Here is a 25657-nt window from a genome sequence, read left to right on the forward strand (position 1 = left end):
AATGACTGATAGTTTTGCTTTATATTATTGTCCAAGTAAAAAGAAATATAACTGAAAATATACTCATTTTCAAATATTGAAAATTCAAATCAAGAGATATGACAGCAAATAATTACATAGGAATGCATTTGAAAGTTATTACTTTAGGAAGCATTTTATATCAATACTTATGCACAGATCAACAATCCAGCTCTTGCATGTTCAGAATTTTAACTTTCCTTAAAAGAAATATCCAAAAGGCAGATTTCTTTTTCCCATAAAACTAATTCTCTATCATGACTAATTTCTTTAAAAGGTAAGCAGTATTACAATTAATCAAAAATAAACACAAAATTCAGTGTTATTTGGATCCTTCACAAACCTGTATCCCACACATTTTACCTATTATGAAATTCTATTACTTGACTGACATGAATCTAGAATCTACACTGTAATTGTTTTCCTTTTCATAAATCTGGTCCAAGCATCTGCCTGTAATGGTGTTCACTGAGACAAACTTCATCACAGAACAAATTTCCAAGCATCCCTTTTTATCATCTTGAATCCTTTTTAAGAAGTTGTAGAGTATAAATGTTAAATACAATTTAAATTGCTATTTCTCTGTGGAAACACTGTTTTTAAAAAAAAAAAAAAAAGAAATGTACTAATTAACTTTTGTCCTAATCATCCCATCCTTAGCTCAAAGGTGAAGGAATGAACTCTAGGAGTCAGTGTAATTCTTACTCAACCATGAGAGTAGGTACCTGAACACCATAATAGTATGTTCAGTTTACATGGGAGTAAAAATCAAATGGGAATGGGAATCAAAACAAGGCAATATATACAAGCCTCTAAATGTTTTTAATGTATTAAACTAAGTATTAAAATAATTTCAAAAATCTGGTATTTTGTAACAGTAAAAATTAGTAAAGCACAACTATTTCCCATTTACCATCCCCTGGTAGCAACTTTCCGGGGCTGTATTTCCTGCTTTTTCATATTATTTTGTAGATTATTATACACATGTCAAGGGGCATGTTTTCATCTGGCTGAACTTTCTCAATGCCTTTCTGAGTTTATGATCTAGTCCTTTAATGCTGAATACTTGGATTGTGTCTAATCTTTTGCTATTATAAACAATGTTGCACCAAATAAACTTGAACATGTAATTTCATACATGAACAGTTGTATCTGTAGGACAGAGTTCCAGAGTAGGATCGCTGGGACAAAGGAAGAAAGCATTTGTGATTTTGGAAGCTACTGCCAGATTCTTGGGTTTAATTTGTTCATTTAACTTATTTTGAATGAGATTTCTTAATGCTTTCCTTTCTCTAATGTATCACCAGTAAAGCCTTTGCTCTGTAATTAACTTTGTATCAAAGCTGGGATTGCAGTGTAGGCGCTCAGATTTAGGGAGCAATTATTAACATTGGGGCTATCTTCATTATTATTCCTTACCTTCTTTTACCACTCCCAAACCTTAACTGGAAACATTTCTACATGTATTCCAGAATAAGCTTTAGCCCCCTTAACTATTTCTAACCCTACTTTTTCTTTTTTCCTTCAATTCTTCCCCTTAGAATGGCTACTGGTATTTGTGAATGAGCACCGTCACTGAAATTCTGGCTGAGGAGACAGCGTACAGCTGCAGATGAGATTTTATGCACGGGGAACATATGAGGGCCCAAGATGAAGATACATTCTTTCCATTCACTATCTGTTGCATTTCAATCTTTGTTACTAGTAAGTGATGAAGTTTGAAATGAGTTTTAAAACATGACTTCAAATTTTCTAAATACTAATTAAAACTATGATCTAAATAGATGGAAAGGGAATATCATTTTCTTAGTCAAAAAACAAAACAACAAAACAAAACAAAAACCAGACTCTTGGAGGAAGAGGTGGAAGAGAATAAAACTGAAGCATTACTTTAATTTTCTACAAAATGAAGTTTCGGGAAGTTACCATTGTTTATAAAGTGGAGGGAACAAGGAAGATTCCAGTTTCAGTTATAGAAAAATGTTTGCATCAAATTCTCTGGCATTAAAGATTTCAGAAAACACAGGAGCACAGAAAGAATTTTAACATGAACTACTTGATGCCTCATCTCTAAGTTCCAAGTACTACAAACAAAAAATATACTGTGCTTATGCTGAAAGAAATTAAAGTAGACTTAATGAAATGTTCATTGCTTATCTGTTATTACGCCTCTGGTTATAAACATATAAAAAATTAGGCTCTAGAAAATGTGTAGTTAATTCTTGTTTGAATTGGCCTGGCCTGATATAGAAAGATCAAGTGAAGCTTGGGCAAAAATCTTGGTGTACTCTGGTTTAACAGGTGTTAATTTAAAGCAAAGGGTGGCAAATTTTTTTTCCTGTAATGGGCCAGAAAGTAAATCTCTTAGGCTTTGCTGATCATAAAGTAGCAAGATAATACAATACATAAACAAATGCACATGGCTGTGTTCCAATAAATATTTTACAACATAGGTGGCAGGGTTGATTTGGCCTGTGGGTCATAGTTTGCCGATCCATGATTCAAAGGATACATTGTATTTTTAACCCAAGTGCTCATTTGTTAGCAAACATGCTTTCTTTTGACATATCTGGGGACATAGTGATGTCTTAATCACCTGAATAGGTTTTACAAAGAAGATATGTTGGCTCTCATCTGAAAGAGAAAAGAAGGTAGGAAATTCTAGCTAGGAGGAACAGAATCATGAAAGGTAGAAAGATGTGAATTAGCAGAGGACAAGGGGGAACCGAAAGAGTTGAACTGGACTGAGAACTGTGAAAGAAAAGGAGTAATTAGGCAGGGAAATCAGCTCTGTTGGAAGAATGATTTTCAACATTCAGTTTGAAGGTGATGGTTAAACACCCATGTAGAGCACATGGTTATCTTAATACTTGGTACACTGTTGACACCCAGTGTTTGCCGATCGTAGGCTTCTCACAGGCCAAGAGAAAGGAGATCAGGGCTGGAGAAACCGCAAGCTAAGATATGGAAACAGGTGAAAGCAGGTAACTTCAAAGACATCAAAACAGAGTAGTTCCAAAAAGGAATTTAGAGAATTTATAGCTTGAAGTTTAAAAGTGTGAAACAAGTATGTCAAAACCCTGTATGTGAGGAAACAACAACAAACCCCAGATGTAAACTACCTAACCAGTAATTTCTTTTTTCCTCCCAAAATACAACCCAGTGGTTGTGCTCAGGTTCCACATAATAAAGCCATCAACTGTAACGGTCATTACTAATGAAGCCAGTTGGGTCTTGGGTGATTAGGAAAACAATCTTGTCTTGCTCCTTGGCTCTCAGTGATATACTTAATAGCTAATTTGTTAAACTCCTTAGAAATTAACTGTTCTTACTCATATCACTCATTTTAAGATGTGTTTATACTAGAGGGGAAAAAAAGAAAAGAAGGTTTAAAAAAAAAAAAAAAAAAACTACAGTGAGTTCCAATGAAAACATCCAAAAGTTTTCATCTACAAATCAAAACCAGTACAGTCTTCTAGACTGATTATCGGCTTGGCTTATTTTGAGTGTTTACAATGCTTTTTAGATTATTACTGAAAAAGATCGTGTAAAGTTTGTTTAAATTTATATAATGTTTAAATGTTTATAGATAAAATGAGGAAAAGTTACAAAACCACCTTCTATTATTACCATTATACAGTTTCATGCTGAATTCCATTTAACTTTCTAATTTTACTTAAAATTACAAATTCCAACACTCATTTTTACCAATTAGTTTAACTTAAACACTTCTGAACAAGGTTCCCAGTTTAAAGATCTGGAGCAGAATGATCTAGGTATCCAGTCTGGCAATATGTTAATATTAAACAGATTTCATATTTGCATAGCAAGTTTGAACAGTCAGTAGAGAATTCCATTAATTGACAAAGAGTCCTGTAATTACAATCTCAAGACAACATACTTTAGTGAGATGTAACTGCCAATTTTTTGCCATTGCACATAAAGGAAATGATTTAATTAGAAAGGAAAGAGCAAATTAGAACTCTTACGTAAAAACTGTGTAAGTGTGAAGAATAACATGAAGAGGATTCTACACTGATTTTCCATTTCCAACACTTAATACGGCAATAGCTTTTAGATTACATATTTATTTTTCCTATATAACTATCCACCACTCATAATGTTTTGAATACTATCAAGCCTATCAGATAAGAACTTAGGCTATACATTTAAGGTCACAATCTAATGAGAGAGAGAAATATGTCCCTTTATGCTTATTTCCAAGAATATCATTAAAATTATCTTTAAAAAAAAAAAAAAAAACACCTTCTAGGCACTCGGCAACCCTTTCAGGAGCCAGGTGCCGCTAGGGCTGCGGCGAGCGCCTTTTCTTCTCTTGCCTCCTTGGGGCCCGCGGGCAGCAGCCTCTTGGCAGGTCGGTCGGCGCTACGCTGAAGCGGCTGGGCGGGGGCGCGGGGGCGCAGGGGGGGGGGGCGCGGGGGCGGGGCGGAAACTGCGGGCCGGAGAGAAGCACAGAACTCGGCCGAAAACCGAGAGCCCCGCGGGGCCGTGGAGACTGAGCTGGACCCGGTGGAGAACACCCTACGGACGCGGCTTCCCCACCGTCGGCCCCGGAGGCCCAATGACATTTATGTCAACACGAAGACTGACTTTAAGGCCCAGCTGGCCCGCTGCCAGCTGCTGCTGGACGGAGGGGCGCGGGGTCAGAACGCACGCACTGAGATCTACATTCACGGCCTGGGCCTGGCCATCAACCGCGCCATCAGCATTGCCCTCCAGCTGCACGCTGGCAGCTTCGGGCCCTTGAAGGTGGCCACCAGTACTTCTACCGTGGAGCTTGCTGATGAGCTGGAACCAGAGACGGATACGCGGGAGCCGCTGACTCGCATCCGCAGCAACTCGGCCATCCACACCCGCGTCTTCAGGGTCACACCCAGGTAACTGAAATGAGCCTGGCCCACCTTACCCACTCACCCCTCTACAGCTAGGCTCAGATGCGCCTCTTCTTTAACTGAGTACTGTCGTGGACTTCCCACCAGAGCCATGCGGGAAAAAGCCTATCCCCGCCAACCCCAGAGGACTCCTAACTGAGAGGGTGAATACTGCCTTTTGTTGGGCCCAAGCAGTGGGTCTTCCGGAATCTTTGTGGCCTGCAACCATTGTCCTATGCAATAAAAAGCATCCAGTTGTAAAAAAACAAACAACAAAAAACACCTTCTAAAGTAAAATTTAAACATACAGTAATCCCCTACCCTCAAAAAACTATTGAGATAGAAATAAAGAGATTCTAATGATGTAATTCTAGGATACTTGTAAGCATTTTCTTTTCTTCATCCCTAGTAAATAGCACTTAGGAGAAAAGTTCAATGTGTATTATACCAGAAACATTTTTAGGTACCCCCACTAGGAAGAGATTCTAAACATTAAGTCAAATATTTAAATATTATTTTAATTAGCTATGTTTAAAAACTCAGATTGATCATCAAAATTACATTTACTCTAAAAGTAGTTCTCTACATTAGTCATATATAATCAGATGCTTTTTATCAGAGGAACGTTAGAGCAAACAACCCCTTTCTCAGCCAACTTACTGGTGAACAGGGATTGCTGAACAATATAGCTTTCAAAATTATCTAGCCTCACCTAGCTTTAACTGGCAAAGTGCTACAGAAGAGAAGGAAAACAAAACAAAACAACTGCTGCAATGGGACTATCTAATATCCAGTAGTCACGAAACAAGGACCTCTTTCTCACCTAGCTGTCTGCTCACCATAACCTTTTAAAATGTTGTTAACATTAGCTATGCTTCTAAACACCTACTGAAATACAAGGAAGGCCTGTGCTCAGTTCCTTAACTAGGTATAAGTATGCAGTTCATTACTGAAAAGGTCTTTAAAGCTTATTATACCCTTCATTATTATCAAGAACAATCTGCTGTCACAAGTAATCAAAGAACCTTTGAGCTTCAAGAATAATCATGCATATCTAAATTACATTTTAGCTTGCAGATAACATTTTAAAGTGCTATTAAGAGTCCTTCCAAAACAAAACAAAAAACTAGGATATAATTTCTCTGTAAGCTTTAAGTAGAATTTCCCTTTAAAGTCACTTTGTTCTATGTTTTATATTGCCTCTTCATTCACTAACTATACGTATGAAAATAATGTGGGAACCACTATGAAACAGATTTTAAATCAATTATCAAATGCTCTTGAGCATCTGATGTTCTTCATTGCCAATGTTAGAAACAGAATTCAGTTAATGCCATCAATTGAAAGTAGGTAGGTCACTGGTCATTTTTTCTTACTCTTCCATGATTTCCCAAACTATGTGCAGGAAGTCCTAGCTACCTCCACAAGAACCCACTGCTGTGTGCTGATTTGTGCTGTGTCAGCAGAGAAGTCAGGGTAGGAAACATAAAGCGAAGTCCACTGAGGTTTTTTATGCATAGAAACAGCACTCTAAATGAGTAAGTGAAGTAAGGCAGTAGGAGGAAAAGTCTCTGAAGGGTACAATTTGCTGTAATCACTACAATGATTAGTATTAACTCCTGGACTTCTTTTCTCTTCCTATTGCCATAACTGCACAATTCACTTCCACGATCCTCCCAGCCTTTCTCCACTGATTTCGGCCAGAGAATTCATTCCCCAGGCATCTGCTCTGTGTACTAACTCTCCTATACATCTACAATCACTTTCTGGGTTCTCTTGTTTATTATGAAAAACTGGGCCAAGAAAGGCTCTTTGCCATCTAACTACTGTATTTTATTAAGAACACAGCTAACAATAAGCCACTGCTCTGCACGCACATGAACACTTACAAAATTCAAGAAAAAAATGACTATCTGACATTTTTAAATGGTAAAAGTTATTATATCAGCACCTGGGCAAATATCAGTCTGATAGTCAAAAAATTCCTTATTTCTAGGTAAAACTCTATATCCTTTCCATTAATTTAAACTCTTAAATCCCCCGGACATACAGTAACCTATGGCAGCAGATGGTATTACTGTTCTCAATTCCTTGTGTTTCCCTTTAAGAGTATAATCACTGTTTGTTGCTACAGGACCTGCAGGATCTCTCTGTGGGAGGAGTCTGCCTCTTAGCCTCACTGACATCAGGTTTGGCCAGGTCACTGTTTTGGCCAGAGAAATAGAAGCAGAAGTGACAGTCTGCTAGCTCCTAAAAGAAGCTTTACATGTCATCTGTGGTTTTGCCAATTATCTTCCTCTTTTTTTTCCACCAGGAGAACTGCCCATTCCTGATGGAGGTTGCTCCTCAAGTCATCACAGAATGAGGAAGGCACATAAAGGACACGTGCAGCCAACATGTAAATTAAGAGAAAGAAGCTTCGGGGTGTGTGTTTCGAGAAGGGGTATAGTGGGAACTGCATGCCCCAGCAAAGGCAAAAAGAGGGTGTTTGCAGCGTTTAAGGACAATAAAACTGACTTGGTCTAGTTCTACTTTATCATCATCATCATATGTGGGTAGTTCTAAGCAATTTCAGGGGTCAAACATCCCTCCTGCCTAGGTGGACTGCTCCCATTGCCCTCTTCTTTAATATGACTGTACAGATCGCTCAAATTTTAGGGTTGTGACGTCAGGAAGCTAGCAAAAGGAATTAAAACCTAATCTTTCTGGCTGGGGTTTTATTTTGCTGTGTCACAGGGATATTTGCTCTTCCTCTTCACCCCTGACCGACTTTTCCTGCTCTGCTCTTCCTTCATGCTACCCACTGCCGCTGATTTTAACACTATGAGCTGCACTGGCGGGAACCTCCATATACACAGACTTCATGTTTTTCAGATGAAAATGAATGCCTGGAAAGATGACTGGTATTTGTCCGCACAATACTAGTCATGAAGCTTTTGGTAGGCTTGGATTAGTATAAATGCAAAGTGAGGACATCCCTGACCTGACACCCCCCCCACCCACCGCAATCCTGCCTCCCTTTCTGCTACTTTAAGCACGGTTTATGAAAAACAGTTACAGCGCTCAGTTTCTAATACTTTAAAGTTTTACTACAGCTTTAAGAGAAGTTCTTACTGCTCTTTAAGGAGACTGTTCTATTTCCACAAATACCTTTACGGTCACGCCTTGGGTATTCACGTTTAGTGTTTTATATTGAGATAAGCATGCAAACAGTGTATAGTGAAGATAGTATGAGAAGAAACGATTATGCCAGGTGTATTGCCTCTGATCCCAACTTCTGCTTCCATCTTAATCTCCTAGTATGAATATGGTTCAGCCCTACTGAACCAATTATTATTCTCCAAATATAGCATGAAGTTTCACATCCCACATCTTGTCTTTTTGCTTAATCTTTTCCCACCCTTAGAATGCAGCCTTCATTTCATGCAAGTCTAAAACATATTTATCATGACCTTTAATTCACGTATCATTTTCTCTGCACCCACCTCTCCCCTCTTTTAGTCTCTATTTTGTCCTAGTATAATAATTTGGTTTTTCTGTTGTTTGTTTTCCTAAGGGATAAGAAATAGTTAACAGCTCCGGAGTCAGATTTGAATCTGAATCCTTGTTTTAGCCAGGAGATGTTGTTTTTCACTGGCCCCACTCTATAAAATGTAGACGAAAATTAGCACAGTGCCTGACTCACAGGAAACACTCAGAAAAAGTAAACAGTAAACTACTACAATGTATCGTTAACCTTTGCATTTCACGCATACTTAGCACAGTGCACCTGGTGTTTACTCTACCAGGCACTGAGGGAAAACACATAAATCAGGTATTATCACAGATACAAGAAGATAGGAAGTTGGAAGAAATGACAGGAGCAACAAGGGAGTAAGAGGAGCAGCAGTCACAACACAAGAGATGTCGAGGCTGGACCATGAACACTTAGTAGGATTATGATCACATTCTGGGCAAACAAAAGCAGAAGCACAGGAGAATAAACAAACAAAGCCATAAACTGGTGACATTTACTATCATACATTAAAGATGCTCTATAAGATCTTTTCTGTTACCAACTCTTACTTGTTACAATTATTTTCATCAATTCTAGACAGCTGAAGAGGTTGCTGATTCTAAAACTGATAGACTTGACTCACAACAGAACACCTTTAGGCCTTTCTGTCAGCAATATTTTATCTTGTTTGGACAATTATTTGGGTTCTACTGTAACAAAGTTGTAAGAAACAAATTCAAATGGGAAGAGGAGCTAGTTTCAGTAAGCTGGGTGACATCACTGACATGATCAAAATAACTAAAGAGAAAAATACTCATAAAAACCAATACAGAAACTTTACAAGTTATGATTTAAACTATAAAAATTAATGCTTTACGTCTTAAATTCACTTCCCTTCTGTAGCAGTTAAGGCATGAAATTTAAACATATGCATAAACTCTAATATTTACTTAGAATAAATGGATGGGGTGACTAAACTGCATTAATACATAAGAAAACCCTATTACAAAATGCCCACCTGTGAACTTAATTATATTCCAAATCCCAAGATTTTTACCCAGTAATTAAAGATACATAGATAGAGGTGGATTTTCTTTATAACAAATATAATCTATAATTATTTTACTTCTTTTCCTTAAGATTGTGTTTATTACATGGAGAGAAATGTATTAATGGTAAAGTAGAACTGTTCAAATTTTAAACGCCCTAGAAAAAGGGCTCTAATACGTAACTGCAGTAGTCTTGCTAATGTTACACCAAAGAGTAGTACACAAAAGGAGCTTGCTCTGTAGAAAGAATTCTATCTAGATTCCCAGTAACAGATACCACTGTAAGAACAGTCAGCTTAACTGCAGGAACAGTTAAATGTTTTGTTTCTCCTTCACACTAAATTCAGTTTCTCTATACATTTTACCTTTAAACAGAAATGCGTTTTCATGTGTTCTTACGTAAAAAGAAAACTGCTTTATCGGAGGAAAGGTCAAAGGCGACACTCATACAAAGAGTCCTTTTATGACCATAAAGGAGAACAAAGAGGAACGTAAAACCATCTTCCCAACTTCAAAAGAAAGTTTGAAATGGATTACCAAGGAAATCAGTCACTGATCTGAAGATGAAACTAGATGTTACATGTAGGTTCCAACTATTTTTATGTTGGATCAGCAGTTGTCAGCCCAGAGATTCAAATGCACAGTAAAGAACAAAAACTACAAATTTATTTTTTCTCTGTTTTATACATAGAATTCTAAAAATATTAAAATATCATATTTTAAAAATTTAAAGCCCTCATCTTGAATTCACATTGAAAATTAATGTCATAATTAGTTCCAACTCAAGAAGAAATGATCAAAGTGAGCCAAATAATTTAATCTTAGAACCCAAATATAAAAAAGGAAGTCAAAGAGGCAAAGGGAAAAATGATAAGAGTAGAAAAAGGTAACAGGACAAATGTCCAAATATTCTATCAGGTAATATTTGGGCATTTAAAGTATATTCTTATGTTTCAGTATGAAAAGGCCTGGCTCCTAAAAGAAGAAAAGATTTAACCTATTGTAAAACAAATGTTACACAGACTTGTTTTAATAGTAAGATATTTTTTCTTTTTCAAAAATTTAAGGAAGCAATTCAAAACATATTAAGTAAGTTTAAATATAGGTTCTAAATTCATTAAGCATCTACAATTCAAAATCATGTCTTCTACTTGTGCAGTAGGTTTGCAAGTTTTCAACTAATCTCATCAAAAGTACCACGGAAAGATGTCTGGGAACACTGCCCATGCCCAAAGGGTCCCCTCCCTCTCTGTACAGATCCAAAGGTTTTACTCTGCCATAGCTCAGATGGCCAGCGTGGAAAATTCTCCACCCCGTTTAATAGAAATTATGTTTCTTTCTTTGAAGAAGTCCATTTACGTAGTGCATTTAACCTCACCTACATCCTCTTATTACAGGATTCTGTGGGACCCTGCTACTTGAGGACAGTAAGTTCTAAAGGTCCCTGCAGTGAGATTCCGTGCTTTCCCCCCTCAATATTAAGTATAAAACTCCAATTTATATAGGAGAGCTTGTATACATTTTTTTCAACCACATTCTCTAAGATATATCAGAGCACAATATAATTTTTGTTTCACAGACACAGATGTTAAGATAAAAAAGATGACCCTTGTCTATGTTGGATAGAAAAGTAAGATTACTTATAAAACATGGCAGAAAGTTAAATTTGAGAAACTTGAGGGTTAGATAAAGAAGTTATATCTATAATGGTTGTATCTGTAATGAAAAAGAATATGAAAAGGCATATATGTATGTAGATGTGTGACTGAAACATTATGCTGTACACCAGAAACTGTCACATTTTAAACTGACTATACATCAATAAAAAGACTGGTTTAAAAAAGATGGTTATAAATGATCAATCTGAAGTTTCATAACCTGTTCATAAAGGTTAACTATTAAATTTATTTTCACCACTGACTTTCAAATAAAATTGAACTGTGGAAAATCTTTACCAATCCTACAAAATGTGTTAAATGACTCCCCATGGGTTGGGAAGAAGACTCCAATGAAATAAAAATAAGTCCTGGGTCACTGAACATCTCAAATATCAGATGATTTTATTAAAATTAAACAGGTTGGTACTCAAATTTAAAATCACAAACTAACCTCTTTAAAAAAATGTAATTACTTAGAGTCCTAAAAGTAAACTGTTCATCTCAAAAGGAAAAACCAAAATACAGTAAGAAGTTATTTCACTAAACAGGAACAATTTTGTTATCCATCTTCAAACCATAAACATAAATCTTAAATATGATAGAGTACATAGTGTGACAATGCTTATTTATAAATACTCATCAAAATTGTTTTTATTCACTAATCTGGAGAAATAATTTGTGTATGTATGTGTATTTAAGTTGATCAGCCAGAAGAGTAAAAGCAAGTTCTTCTGTTTTTGTCTCCATGTAGGATATTGCATGCATTAACCATTATTTCTTGATTTATAAGCTTAGGGATCTATTGAATTCTTATGATCAAAGACAGCTTAGCACCCTTAAGCCCTCTTTTCCCCCTTTATCAAGTACCAATATGATTAGATCACAATATGAAATAAATCTTCAGTATTTTCTGCCAATTTATTTGTTCACTTGTTCAACAAAAATGTACAGAGCATGAACATCGTGCCTGGCACTGTTCTAGGTGTTAGGAAACAGTGGGAGACAAAACAGACAAAAATCCAGCTGCCATAGAGCTTACTAATGAGACAGATAAAATATAAAACAAATGAGTAAAATATACCGTATGTGCCTAGGAACCAGAAATCTTCTGATTCAATAAAAAGATAATCCAATTCAAAAATAGGCAAAGGTTCTGAATAGATAATCCTCTAAATACAAATGGCCAAAAGCACATAAAAAGATGATCAACATTATTAGTCATTAGGGAAACGTAAATCAAAACCACAATGACCGCTTACTACCTACTAGGATGGTTATAATCATAAAAATTAAAATAATAATAATAAAAAGGGACAATAACAAGTGCTGACAAAGATGTGGAAAGCTGACAGCCCTTCTTTATTGCTGGTGGGAATGTAAAATGATGGCGTTGCTATGGAAACAGCTTGGCAGTGCCCCCAAAAGTTAAACATAAAATTTCCATATGACCCAGCAATTCCAGTTCTAGGTATATACCCAAATTCCCAGAGAACTGACAATGGACTCACATAAGTGCTTGTGTAGGAATGTTCACAGCAGCACTGTTCACAACAGCCACGAGGTAGATACAAACCAGATGCCCACCGAGGAGTGGATACACGGTGTCACATGCACACAATGGGATACCATTCAGCCAGAAAAGGGAATGGAGCACTGATACATGCCACAGTGAGGATGAACCTCAGAAACATTATACTCAGGCAAAGAATCCAGACAAGAAAGGTCACATATTGTATGACTCCATTTATAGGAAATATCCAATACAGGTAATCATAGAGATTGAAAACACATCTGTGGTTGCTGGGGTTCTGGAGACGAGCAATGGGGAGTAACTGCTGAATGGATACGGAGTTTTACTTTGGGATGATGAATGTGTTTTGGAACTAGATACAGGTGGTGGTTACCCAACACTGTGAATGTACTAAATGCTACTCAATTGTTCACCTGAAAATGACTTATTTTGTTATGTGAATTTCACATAATTAATTAAAAAATATCTAGTTTTGAGAGTGAGTGGGAGAATGTTAATGAAAAGGGTTTCTTTTCTAAAAAACAATGACCAGGGAAGGCTTCATTGAGGAGATGACCCTTGAATGCTGACCTGAAGGAGTGCAGGAATCGTTTATACCAATATTTGACAGGGTTTTCAGCAGGACAGTGGCATGAAGTGACTTACATTTTAATGGGCTCATTTGAGCTGCTGAATTGAGAAGACACTATAGCTCCACCAAGGGCAACAGCATAGTCGTCAGTTAGGGAGCTACTGCAATGATCTAGGAAAGAGAATTTTCCAGTGCGTCTTTCAATTCTTTTAGTAAGTTTTCAGTTTCTCTTTTGTTGATCAAAACGTTCTCTTCTCACAGCCTCCATAGTATTGTGGATATAATTTCTTTTATGGTTTTTGGGTTTTTTTGACGTTCTCTTTTTATCCCTACACTATCCTACACTGTCTCTATTTTTTTGAGTGCCTTTTCCCCTATTTGCTCTGATTTCTGGTCTTTATGTAAGCATTCCTCAAATGTCTGATCCTTGGTGGTCTGCTAATATTTGAGAAACTAAAATGCACTGCCTATGTGGGAAGGACTTATAAATAAACCTCCCTGTGGGATTATTTGGCAGGGTTCCACTGAGGTATCCCAAACTGCATGCAGTATCTTAATCCCTCCTTTTGACCTGGTCAATTTGCCCAAAGAAAAAGAAATTGCTTTAATCATCAAGGGGTACATTCAGCAAGAGCAAAGCCGCTGGGTTCTTTCCGAGTCTCTAAGATCTGATCATACGTTAAAAACATATGTCTCCTTAGACTTCTCACCCCTCACCTATCCAGGCCAGTCTCTCACCAAGTCCTGTCAGTTTAACTCAGGAATAAATCCCTTGAGTTTATACACTGTTGACCCTTGAACAATGCAGGGGATGGGGGCGCTGACCCTCAGTATAGCTGAAAGTCTGCATGTCACTTAAGAGTCAGCCATATGTATCTATGGTTCCTCTTTCTGTGGTTCTGTATCCAAACATTCAAGCAACCAGAGATCCAGCCAACCCAGGATTATGTAGTATTTACTACTGAAAAAAATCTGTGTATAAGTGGACCCGCTCAGTTCCAACCCGTGTTGCTCAAGGGTCGACTGTACTTCTATCCATCTCTACCATCATTACCCTGGACCAAACTACATTCTTTGCTTACCAGGAAAATTACACGTCTTGTTTACCCCCTCCCCAGGTTATCCTTCAGTGTGTCTGTTTTTCCCAATTACCCAGAGTGTATTTTTTCAAAGTGCAATTTCAGTCTTGTTCCCTTCCTTCCTATCTTCTCCCAAACTACTCCCACCATGGATTTTTAAAGTCTAGTGGCTGTCAGTACTCTTGGAAGAGAGTCGTGTGGGCTGCCTACCTTTGCAGCCTCCTCCGACCTCCTGTCCCTGCCCCCAGTTCTCAGGGCTCCTGCTCTTCTCTTTCATTTGTTCACACACAGCTCTTTGTTCTACCGCTGTTTGCTTGCTCCAACTATTTCCTATGTAGGGAATGCTCTTTTCCCCTCCTTTTCCTGTTGTTTAATCTTACTGATGCCTCAGTGCTCATTTTTGACATCAGTTCTTCAAGGAAACGTTCCTAATCTCCCTTCTAGCTTTCCAGACCTGCGCTTTGTTAGCACCCATCACAGCTGTAATTTTCTAAGTGTGATTCTTTGATTAATGCCTCCCTCATTAGAATGCACACCTCCATAAAACCAGGCGCCTAATCTCTTTCTGCTCACCACCGTTTTCACAGAGCTAGGCATAATGCCAGGCACCTATTATATACCCTGTAAATATTTGACAAATGGTATAAAATTAAAGGAAGGGAACTGCCACTACTATCACCTCCAGTGTGTAAGATACATAAACAGGTCTACTGCTTTTTAAAGGCATCTAACAATGCCGAATTATGGACTACCTTGAAAATTGTGACCTTAAAACATGCGTTTTTACTTTATCATAATCAGCTCAAAGAAGTCAGCACATTAAATACATACACGGACAAACACACCAGTTTCATAGAAAAAGATATCAACATTTACATTAAGCTCCTGGGAGGGTTGGAAAAGAACCCCAACCCCCCCCCCCAAAAAACTGTGTTGTTTATTTCAGGCCAGGAACATAAAGTGAACAAACCCACCAAAATCAAATAAACCAAAAATCAAAAATAATAATAAAAATAAACTCACAGCCAAAATTACTTGCTCTAATATATAAATATTCAAGAATGACCAAATAATAGATCCCATTATAATGTGAAGAACAGCAAAATGTACACAGTATTTTCCATACCGTGAAGACTACATAAATACTTTACTTGAAAAAAATTTAAAGTTGGACCCAGTAAATGTTATCAAGTATTATCAATGTCATTTACCACTTGTGTTCTTCCAGTTTTATAATACTTTATTTCAAACAAAAAATTATTTACCTGCAACTCTTTTTAAAGATAACATGTTCAAGCAATCCAAATTCAGTTGCTCTAAACTTCACTGAAAAGGAAGTACCCAGGCTTTTAAGATGCTTCAGAATGAGTCATGAAAAAATATTTTTAGAAGCTATAAATGTCGCTGGAACCCAACTATAGAAAATTTGTGTAAAGGCTTTATTCATTAAACTAACGAACCCCCACACTATGTCATTCTATATGCCAGATATGGAAAATGCAAACGGTAAGTAACGGAATAATAATAATGAGGATAAAATTTAAGAGCTCTTAAAGAGAGATAAGATACCTGAAACATATGGTTGTTATTATATATAATAGTTAAAGAACCTACTATCCTACCACAAACGTCTCTTTGATCACTTCGCGTGTGTGTGCACCTTCCTATCAGGATTAGTAGTAGTTCAGGGGTGCAAATAAATGAAGACAGATTTAAAAACCCTGACTGACTTCCATGGTGTACCCTGAGTTGTTTTGTCAGGCTTACAACTGGTGTGGCAGGGGTTTTTGTTTTTCAATGTACCTCATAGCTCCAATTCAACCTTTCACTGCCTGTGGCTGAGGTCTATGGAAAAGGAGATGAATGAGAGAGTCCCCGCCCCAGACAAGGCTCACTGCTGACCACTGCCATGCAGAAAAAGGCATGGGAAGGAGCAACTGTGCACTGTGTGGTAAATGCAACAGCCCGATGGGCCAAGTGCTACGGGATCAACACAGAAGACCAGGACAGGCAAGTAAGAAGTGTCTGTTTCACAGAAAGGTGGGTCTCATTCACTCCCATGACTCTTTCAACATCCCTAACGTTTCAAGGCTTGAACACAAAGCGTGTGTGTTTACATAGGTCAACTGACACTGTTCTTTGTGTTAACCTCCTGTGAAACCTCTTCTGCTGTTTTGACAACAAATTCATTAATCAAATATCAATCATAAAGTTTAAGATTTAAAATATTTTCACCTTATTACCTTTTATATTTGATGCTTACATAGCTTCAGAGCATTTGTTAGTTTTCCTACTGCTAAAGAATAGGATTGGTGATAAAAATGATTAATAACTGGATTGAAAATACATTTCTGTATGTGAAATGGAACTGATTTCCTTTTCTGGAAATTTGTAACACGACACAAAAATTAGTCAAATGATGAAATCCTCACTCAGGAATTCGTTTTAGTTTCTTTGGTTTACATTTTGCTTTTAACTTCTTCCTCTCTACTTCAGGAGGGAAATTAACAGCAAAGCTGTCAGATGAAATGTAACAAATCAGAAAGGTCTGTACCTGTAGAGTTGTATTTTACAGCTTTTTCTGTTTAAGGAACGGTATGTATGTGTGTTTCACTACATCTACTAGCTGGATATTCGCCAGCACAATAAAAGTAAATACAGCAATAAATAAAAGATCCAAAAAACAGCACTGTCAGTTCAGCCTTTGGTACAATTTATATAATTCATACTTCTTACAGATACAAACTTAACATTAACAAATATAAGCTGAAAAATCATGCTGAGTAAGCAGGAAAGTGCAAGAGAATTAAGAAACCTCAAAAATATAATTACATATATTTTCTCCTTTTACTCCGTGTAGGCATACCAAAAATATATAATAAATGTAGGAAAACGAAAAAGGCAATGATGATGATGATGACAACTGCTAAGATTTACTGGGCATTCAACTTGTACTAGGTACTGCTAAATGCTTTATATTAAAGCTTGACAACAATTCTTAGAGCAAAGTGCTATTATTAAAACTATTTTAAAGACATGAGAAAAGAGGCTGAGGGATGTTAGGAAGTGGCAAGGCTGAGATTCTAATAAAGGCTGTCTGGCTTCAATGCTCTTAGCCACTCAAAGAGAAAGAAATATTATAAAGGCTGGGACTTAGAAAGAGTTTAAGAATTTTAAAATAAACATATTCAAATGCATTTAACCTATTTCAATATGGTAACTATATATATTAAAACTATAGGAAATATTCCCTCTTAAAAGAGCAACTGGACTTCTATATCACTAAACTATTAACAGATTTAAAAATATTTTCCTAGATGTTATAACTAAAATTATTTTGTCACATAAGTAAGATTTTCTCTACAAAAGATCAACCCAAAACTTTTAAATTCAATTATTTTCACCATATCACAAGAGATTCCTGAAAAAAAATCAAAAGCTAAAGTTCTTAAGTTGGAAAAGATAAAGAAATTATAACTAAATCATGACAGATTTTACTAAAGTGATCCCCAAACCAGAGCAATACAACAGTTATGTTCTTCAGAATTAATTTTTTAGATTTTGAAACAATCCATTTGTCAGAGGAAATACACTGAAGTCTGCACAAAGATTCAAACTAAATATGGACCTATATTATTTATCTGTCTAATGTCATACTTAAAAGAAAAAAATCCTGCTATAAGCATACCTTGGCAAAAAATACGGTGAGGTGAGTTTCACTGCCAACAATCCAAATAGGGAATTTTGGAGATTTCAAGTAAGAACCAACCTAGAACAAATGTAACAAAATAAATAAACAAATGAAAACTTTATATTGTCTGTTAAATATCTGTCAATGAATATCTGAAGCATAACTAGTGTCTTATTGATATTTAAATGGAATAATGGATTGTGCCAGAATGCCTTCCCCATTAAGGTCAAATGCTGACTGTCCAAATGAGTGTTATAAAGACTATCAGGGCTAATAAGCTTACATTGGACACTTACACCACATCATCATCATCATCATCATCAAAGGTAACACAGATAAAAGGAATTAGTTTAGCCCTAAGAATTATTCTCAGATTTTACTAAAGATCCTAGGTAGAACGAACACTTCTAGAATTCTAGCTTGGTATCTCAAACTCTGACACTATAAACTTGATGATGATTACTTTATCAGGAAAATAATTAAAATTAACAAGTAAGTAGACTTATGAATAAGTAAGTAAAAGGAAAAATCCTTAAGAACACCCTGTCTATTCTTACTCATGCTTCTCTTCATATTTGTGTGACGTTTTTCTCTTACTAAAGATAAAGAACACCCTGTCTGCAAAGACCATGGAGCAATATAATAATTTCTCTATAGCAAAATATATACTCCCAAACATTTAAGAATATAAAAGAAGTCTGTCATTTGATTCTTCATGGTAGAAGGTAAATTCAAAGTTTTACAATATTAAGTGTCTTTAAAATGTACAAAAAGTTATACTTTATAGCCTGCCTTTAAGGTTATATATTTAATCTATAAAAATGATAGTACCCCAAATTTAAGAGTATCATTTTTGTGTGTGTGATAGAGGAAAAAGGAAGCTTAAAATTCAACAACAACAAATAAGACTTGTGAAATCCAATCATGTTCACCTCAATCACCCACAATCTTAGGTGGACAAAGATTGGGACTGAAAAACAACTAAACTTACCAATAAAATCTGCAGAATTTTCTTTTCTTACACAGGCTCCCTAGAATTGGGAAGTTCTAAGCGGCTACTCACAGCAGTCAGGGCCAACTATTCCCTAAGCAGCCAAAAACCCTGCTGGGAGGCCCCATTTCCGACCACCATTTGGAATTTATTCACATCATCAGGAGGGCAGTGGGAAACAGGCTCTTTGGTATTTGTGGATAGTAAAACCCATGATGGGAGGGGTGAGCCGGATGTGCTAATGGCAACAGTGAACCAGTCGAGGAGGACAAATGGCTTAAGGACAACAGAGAAGAGTCACAGCAAAAGGACAAAGAAAAAGGAAAAGCTCTGATCACAGGTTCAGACTAGAGCAGCTTTAGAGGTGTTCAGTGCAAGACCTCCAGTTCTACATACGGAAACTGAGAAATACACAGGATCAGGGCTTGGTCTGGATTCAAACAGCTAACTAGTATAGAGCTGGAATTAAACTCAGGTTTCCCGACTCCTAATGTGGCAGCTTTCCATTACATCATGCCTCCTGTGCTGAAAAGTTTAGATGTTTAATTACTCTTTTAGAAGAAGTGTGTGTGTGTGTCAGAGTGTATGTATGTGTGTGTAATTAAGGTAGAAGTAAGAAATAAGGATAAGATTATATACTTTAGGATCAAAGGGTAAATGCTGAGCTCATGAAGTGTTTTATAATAATAAAAATAAATAAATCAAGAAGGCATAAATGGTGCCACCACTTGGGAAAACAGTTTGACAGTTCTGCAAAATGTTAAGCATATAGTTACTATATGACCCAGTAAGTTCACTCCTGGGTAAACACTCAAGAGAAATAAAAACATGTTCACAAAAAACTTACATATTAATGTTCATAGCAGTATTATTCATAACAGACAAAAATCAGAAACCGAAATGTTTATCAACTGATAAAGAGATAAACAAAACTGATACAAATTGATGTGTCATACAATAGAATGTTATTTGGTCATAAAAAGGAATGAAATACTAATACATTTAAAATATGACTGGACACTGAGAACATTAGGTTAAGTGAAAGGAAACAGACACTAAAGGCCACACACACAATCCTAATAGGATTCCATTTAGATGAAATGTCCAGAATAGACAAAACTACAGAGACAGAAAGGGCTGTGGGGGAGTGAGGAAGTGACAGCTAAAGGGTTCACAGGAACTTTACGGGGTGAGGAAAACATACTAAAATTGGCTACTGGTGATGACCTGCACAGCCTTGTGGATATACTAAAAGCTCATGAACTACACACTTTAAAATGGTGAATTTTATGATATCTAAGTTGTATATCTATTTTTTTTAAAGTGCACAGCCAAAAGCACTCAGAGTTGCCTTTTATCTCGCATGCAAGTGTCCACACACACACACACGCGCGCGCGCACACAGGGTGAGAGAGGGAGGAGACAGCTATCTAGAGAGTCCGTGAGAGAGACAGTGTCATGGGTGTTAATGAACACATGTGGCCAAAATGGTAATCAAAATGTTAATTTCATTTCTAAAGGGCAATTTGCTACACTATCAAAGAACAGGGAATTGTTCAGATTCACAAAACTAATACAAACACAATTACTTCCTTAATGCCATTTCTCTAAATGTTTGGTAAAGAGTAAATGTTTGTACATATCTCAGAAGGACATCTAGAGTTATATACAGATGAGCACCACAGTGTAATAGGTAGGTTTTTGTTTTTTGTTTTTTTTAAAATCACTATCTTAACTGCGTTTTGAGGCCTGACTAGGGGCTGGTCAATTCCCTTAAAAAAGACAGATTAAGTCAAAACCCCAACCACCTCCCTGATGGGACCCCCATACTCCAGCCACTGTGCGTCGCCCTGGAGCAAGGTACCAGACAAGGAGGGACAACTCCCACGCCCCAGAGCTCACTGAAACTATTCAAGGCAGTCAGTCCACAAAGGGCCCATGAAACATAGTTACCATCCCAACTCCCACCTCAACTTCCTAGGGCTGCAGCTTGCTGCTGCCCTGCACCCAGGTGTCATTTCCTCTTTGGCCCGATTTGGTAGCTTTCTTTTGTTTGGAAGTGTAAGTAACAAAGAGTTCTGCCTTTCATCTATCTGAGTGTCAGTGTGCTGAACCCCGTCATTAAAAACTATCTTTTAATCTTAGAAAACATCACAGTTCCTGCTAGAACACTGGAGCAGTAAAACTACAGTAACACCAGAGTAATAATACTACAGTAACAGAAGAATATGCAGCAGCTACCGACTTTCTGCTAAGATCTTGGGGAGAAACAGACACTCCTCTGTTCTATCTAACAGTTAAAGAAAAGCAAAAGCACCTATTTTAGAAAAGCTTGTAATTCTGGTGAAATTATCCATTCATTCATTCAACAAATATTTCCTGAGTACCTAAGATGTACTGAGAAAGACAATGTGCCTGCCTTCAAAGAGCTTATACTTCATTATGGACAACAATGGAAAAATAAATTCAAGATTAAAAAAAGGTAAGTAAACAAAAAGGATCATTACAAAGTGAGTATTCCTATGAAATAATGTGAAAAAGGGTCATGGAGGTAAAGGTCAAGGAAAGGGTCTTTGAGGCACCGTCTGAAGTAGGACCTGAAGGAGAGAGTAAGACATCCATTAAAGAGCTGGAGGATTCCAGGCAGAAATGAAAGCAAGTCAAAGAGTCATCAGGCAGGGAAGGGCTTAGCGTGTATGAAAAACTGACAGGAGACCAGTGTGGCTGGACCACAGCAAACAGAGAGAGAGCAATGCAACTCTGAAGGACAGACAGAATCCAGACCATCAGGGCCTTAAGGCCAAAGGGTGAAGATTTCAAAATCTATCATCTTCACACCCTATCCTCTTGCAACACACATACCATACACACTTTTTAGAAAACAGCTTCACTGAAAAATCTCTGACATATAAAAATTGTACATACTTAAGATGTACAACTTGATGTTTGGATGTATGCACTCTAAAAAGCTAATTAACATATCCATTGTCTCTATATAGTTACCATTTTTTATGTGTGCACACACACAGACACACACACACTTTGAGGATACGTGAATGTTTGTGTGTTGGTGTGCTGGAGAGGAAGGGACACAACTTGATTCTCTGGTCACTAGACTGCCTTGAAATAGCTTTAGCTTGTGTAATTAAAGTCACTGAAAATATAAGAGTTCCTACTGTTTGATAGTATGATCACTACTAATGAATAAAGACAGGAGAAACTTGTTTATCACGTGTGTATTACTCCTGTCTAAGTGTTGTCTTGAAAAAGGAACGCTGTCTGGTAAACAAGAAAGGAAAGGAAGGAAGGGGAGGAAAGGGGAATGAAAGAAAGGGGAGGAAAGAGGAGGGAAGGAAAGGGAAGGGAGGGGAGGGGAAGAAAGGGGAGGGAGAAGAGAGGAAGAAAGGGGAGGGGAGGAGAGGGGAGGAAAGGGAAGGAAAGAAGGAAAATACTGTTAATGTTACTAAAAATAATCACCACCACCAGAAACCACTGCTATGGAACCACCATTCTAGAATAGAAAAGAACATGAGAACTTTCTTTCTCCAAAATCCGAGCATCTTATTAAGTGCAAATCATTAGTGATTTAAATTCCATTTAAAACTATTTGGGATATCCAATAGTTATTTTAAATTGTCCAGTAAAGCAGAGACATATATCAAAAAATGAGGAGTCTCATGCCAGTTGCTAACCCTAGCACATGTATTAAAGGGTTTAATGCTGTGAAATGCTTCTCTTTTTTTGCTGTGAAATCATTTTTCAGATGAAATAGACAAAAGAAAGAATTTCAGGCATTTAACAAATCTTTCTCTTTGCCTGATAAAGTATTACCAGTTGTTCCAGTGAAGCACACTGCTAGCGAGGAACAAATGGGACATTCTTTTACCTGAGGTAAAAGAATATGCAGCCGCGCAGCCATAGATATCTCTATTTTTATAAATTACTTCATACTGGGTTCTGCCCCTTACCCTCAAAATGGAAAAAGCTTCAAAAATCGGAAACTCAGATGATCACCCAGCTTAATGCTGCCTTTGATAAGCCTGTCAGCTCAGGAAGGGAGATCAGAAAGTAGCTGAGAGGACATGGCAACAGTAGTAAGCTAAAATGTGTTGTCATGGGAGAAAAATGCTACCCACAACAGTAGGTATGTGAATAAAACCCACGCAAAGCACCTTGAAAATTAACTTACCTTACAGTACCTTAAAGCTTCCATTAGTGTTAAGAATCCCACAGCTGCTTGTTCATGAATACCAAGAAGCTCTGTAACAAAATAGCGTTTTGCATTAGTATATAAATTGGAAAAGCACTTCAGTGTAAATATATGTATGTACATACATATTCTACGCCGAAACTTTTTCTTTTACAGGAAACTACACTTTAAAACCTAGCAAATATTTACTGTTAAGAGTTCACATCAAGTTATCATCACAGAACTACTCATTATAAAATACCGTTCAATCAGGCAGTGGGTATGTGATAACTCAGATATACATTAAAATGCACTTATAAAACTTTATATTCAATGTTACGTTTCGACGGACATTGGATACCATCCCTCTCTCCTATAAATAAACACAAGCAGCATGCTTAAGACTGGGGAAATGATGAAGAGAACATGCTATCTGCTTTTCAAAGGCTAAGAGCTTATCAAAGGACATAGATGAAAACACTTGTGCTGTTTACAGGCACACACATTATCTTATAGTTGTGTTAGAGCATCTGCTCACTGTGATAGGGAAGGCGTACCTAAGTGTCTGAGTTGAATCTTGAAGCATATGTAGTAGGGATTTTCCAAGCCAAGAAGAGGATAAGAGGAAAATTCAAGGTAGAGGAAATGGCAAAAAAGTATGAAAAATCAATGTATTTAAGTGGTGAAGAATTTGCCAAAGCTTCCTTTTAAGGTTTCTAGCCTGGGGAACCTGATAAATCATGATTAACTAAGAGAAAGAATTAAGAAGTAGCTTCTGAAGTGGTATGGAGAGAGAAGATGGTTTTAGATAAGCTGCAACTGAGGTAACTTTAGGACTTCTAGCTAAGGATGGATACACAACTAGAAGTAAGGCTCAGGGAGAGGTCAGGGTTGGATGTAAAGCTTTGGGAGTCGTCAGCATACAGATGAGAGAGCTGACATGGAAATGAGTAAGAAAGAATAGAAAAAGCATAGGAAATAAAAAGATTATTTCATAAGATGTAACTGTGATGGTAATAAAGATCTTTATGAAAAGAGTACAGCTTTCAGCTCATGTACATTAAGTATCACTATAAAAGTAACTTGGGTCCATATGTATTTCTAAAAAGCATTTTCTTCAGGTAAAAATTAGGTCCACTTTAAACACAATGCCTACATAAAACTTGGCATCTTTTTGCCACTCTGGTCATGTATTGTCCTTTTTTCTATTAGGGTATTATGTTTTTCTTGTCAACTGATGTAACTTAGTAGTTTTTGTTGTAAATATTTTCTATGTATCCTTAAGTACAACATCCAGATAGTATAAACCAAGAACTGGTTGCTTAAGGCTTTCTAATTGTAAATTCAAAATTAATAGAAGACATGTATACATACAGTTTATATTTTTTTAACTAACAGGCACAGAGGAGGCAGAGCAGTAGTTCTCAAATGTAGTTGAGGATTTTTAGGGATCCACATGATTTTTTGGAGACTACATGAAATCAAAATGATTTTCATAAAGAAGGCAGTAATTGCCTTTACTCTTGACTCTCTCATGAGTGTAGAGTGGAGTTTTCCAGAGGCTAAATGATATGTTATTCCCAACAGACTGAACCTATAAACAGATCTGAGAATCCAGCTGTCTACTAATAAACTAGACATTAAAGGCATTTGCAAAATTTTAAAACAATGTCACTCTTCTTACTAAAGTTTTTTTTTATCATTTTGGAAAATAGTTATTTTTTTATTAAAATATTTATATTCAAAATAATGGTTGTGTTATTGTTATTTTAAAATGAATTAATAAATCTTTAAAAATTTCTCAGTCTTAATCTTTGACAAAATGGCAGTGATCATTATTTTCCTATAAACCAAGTAAGTGAAAGTTTTTTTGAATCCTCAATAATTTTTTTTTTAAGCGTATAAAGGGCATGAGATCAAAAAACTTGGAGAATCACCGGATAACAGTGTTCAAAGGAAAAAGGAGTGAGGGTGAGCAGCCCAAATAGCCTTTCAAATTTTTCCGTCCTCTTCCTTCTGAAACAGAAGCAGTACTAAATGTCTTCAAGTTCAAAGAATACATGTTAAGAAACATTTTCACATTTCAATTTCTAAAATCAGTTACCACCACCTAGTGTTATGACTTAATACTACATCATTTATTTCCTTAGAATTTTAAACAAATGTATATTTATAATATCATGCTACTAAATATAGCAAATTAGCTGTTCATAATTCTTAGATAATAAATTATTCAGATTAGGTCAATAATCACGTTTAGGCATGCTGTTTAGATGGTAACATTTTAAAAATGTATTACTCTTATTTTCTTAAATAGGATAAATATTTACTTTTATCTTCATTAGATAGCTAAAGTGCATCATTAAGAATAGTTACTGTTGTACAAAGTTGTAATTATAGTGAGAATATATTATTCGCACATATTAAAATTTACAGAATTTAGTTACACAAGACTTTTCTCAGTAAGTCTCAAAGAAATCTAGAAATTTGCA

The 25657-nt window shown here is 36.5% G+C and overlaps 2 protein-coding genes across 3 annotated transcripts in view; one reads left to right on the forward strand and one right to left on the reverse strand.

Moving 5' to 3' along the window:
• MINDY3 (MINDY lysine 48 deubiquitinase 3) overlaps positions 1-25657 on the reverse strand; it is an 85637-nt gene that overhangs the window by 21335 nt on the left and 38645 nt on the right. For both annotated transcript variants that reach the window (XM_006180408.2, XM_032473847.1), the window contains 2 exons: positions 23166-23236; positions 17983-18063 (listed from right to left, as the gene is read on the reverse strand). In XM_006180408.2, coding sequence (XP_006180470.1) covers positions 17983-18063; positions 23166-23236 — 152 coding nt within the window. The remainder of the gene's footprint in view (positions 1-17982; positions 18064-23165; positions 23237-25657) is intronic.
• On the forward strand, positions 276-5176 carry LOC102510519 (ribonuclease P protein subunit p20-like). The gene is made up of 2 exons (XM_006180425.3): positions 276-295; positions 4416-5176. Exons 1-2 carry the CDS (start codon positions 276-278, stop codon positions 4918-4920), a joined length of 525 nt encoding a protein of 174 aa, XP_006180487.2. The 3' UTR covers positions 4921-5176.

This window comes from Camelus ferus, chromosome 35 (assembly GCF_009834535.1).
Source record: "Camelus ferus isolate YT-003-E chromosome 35, BCGSAC_Cfer_1.0, whole genome shotgun sequence".
In the NCBI taxonomy this organism is placed as follows: domain Eukaryota; kingdom Metazoa; phylum Chordata; class Mammalia; order Artiodactyla; family Camelidae; genus Camelus; species Camelus ferus.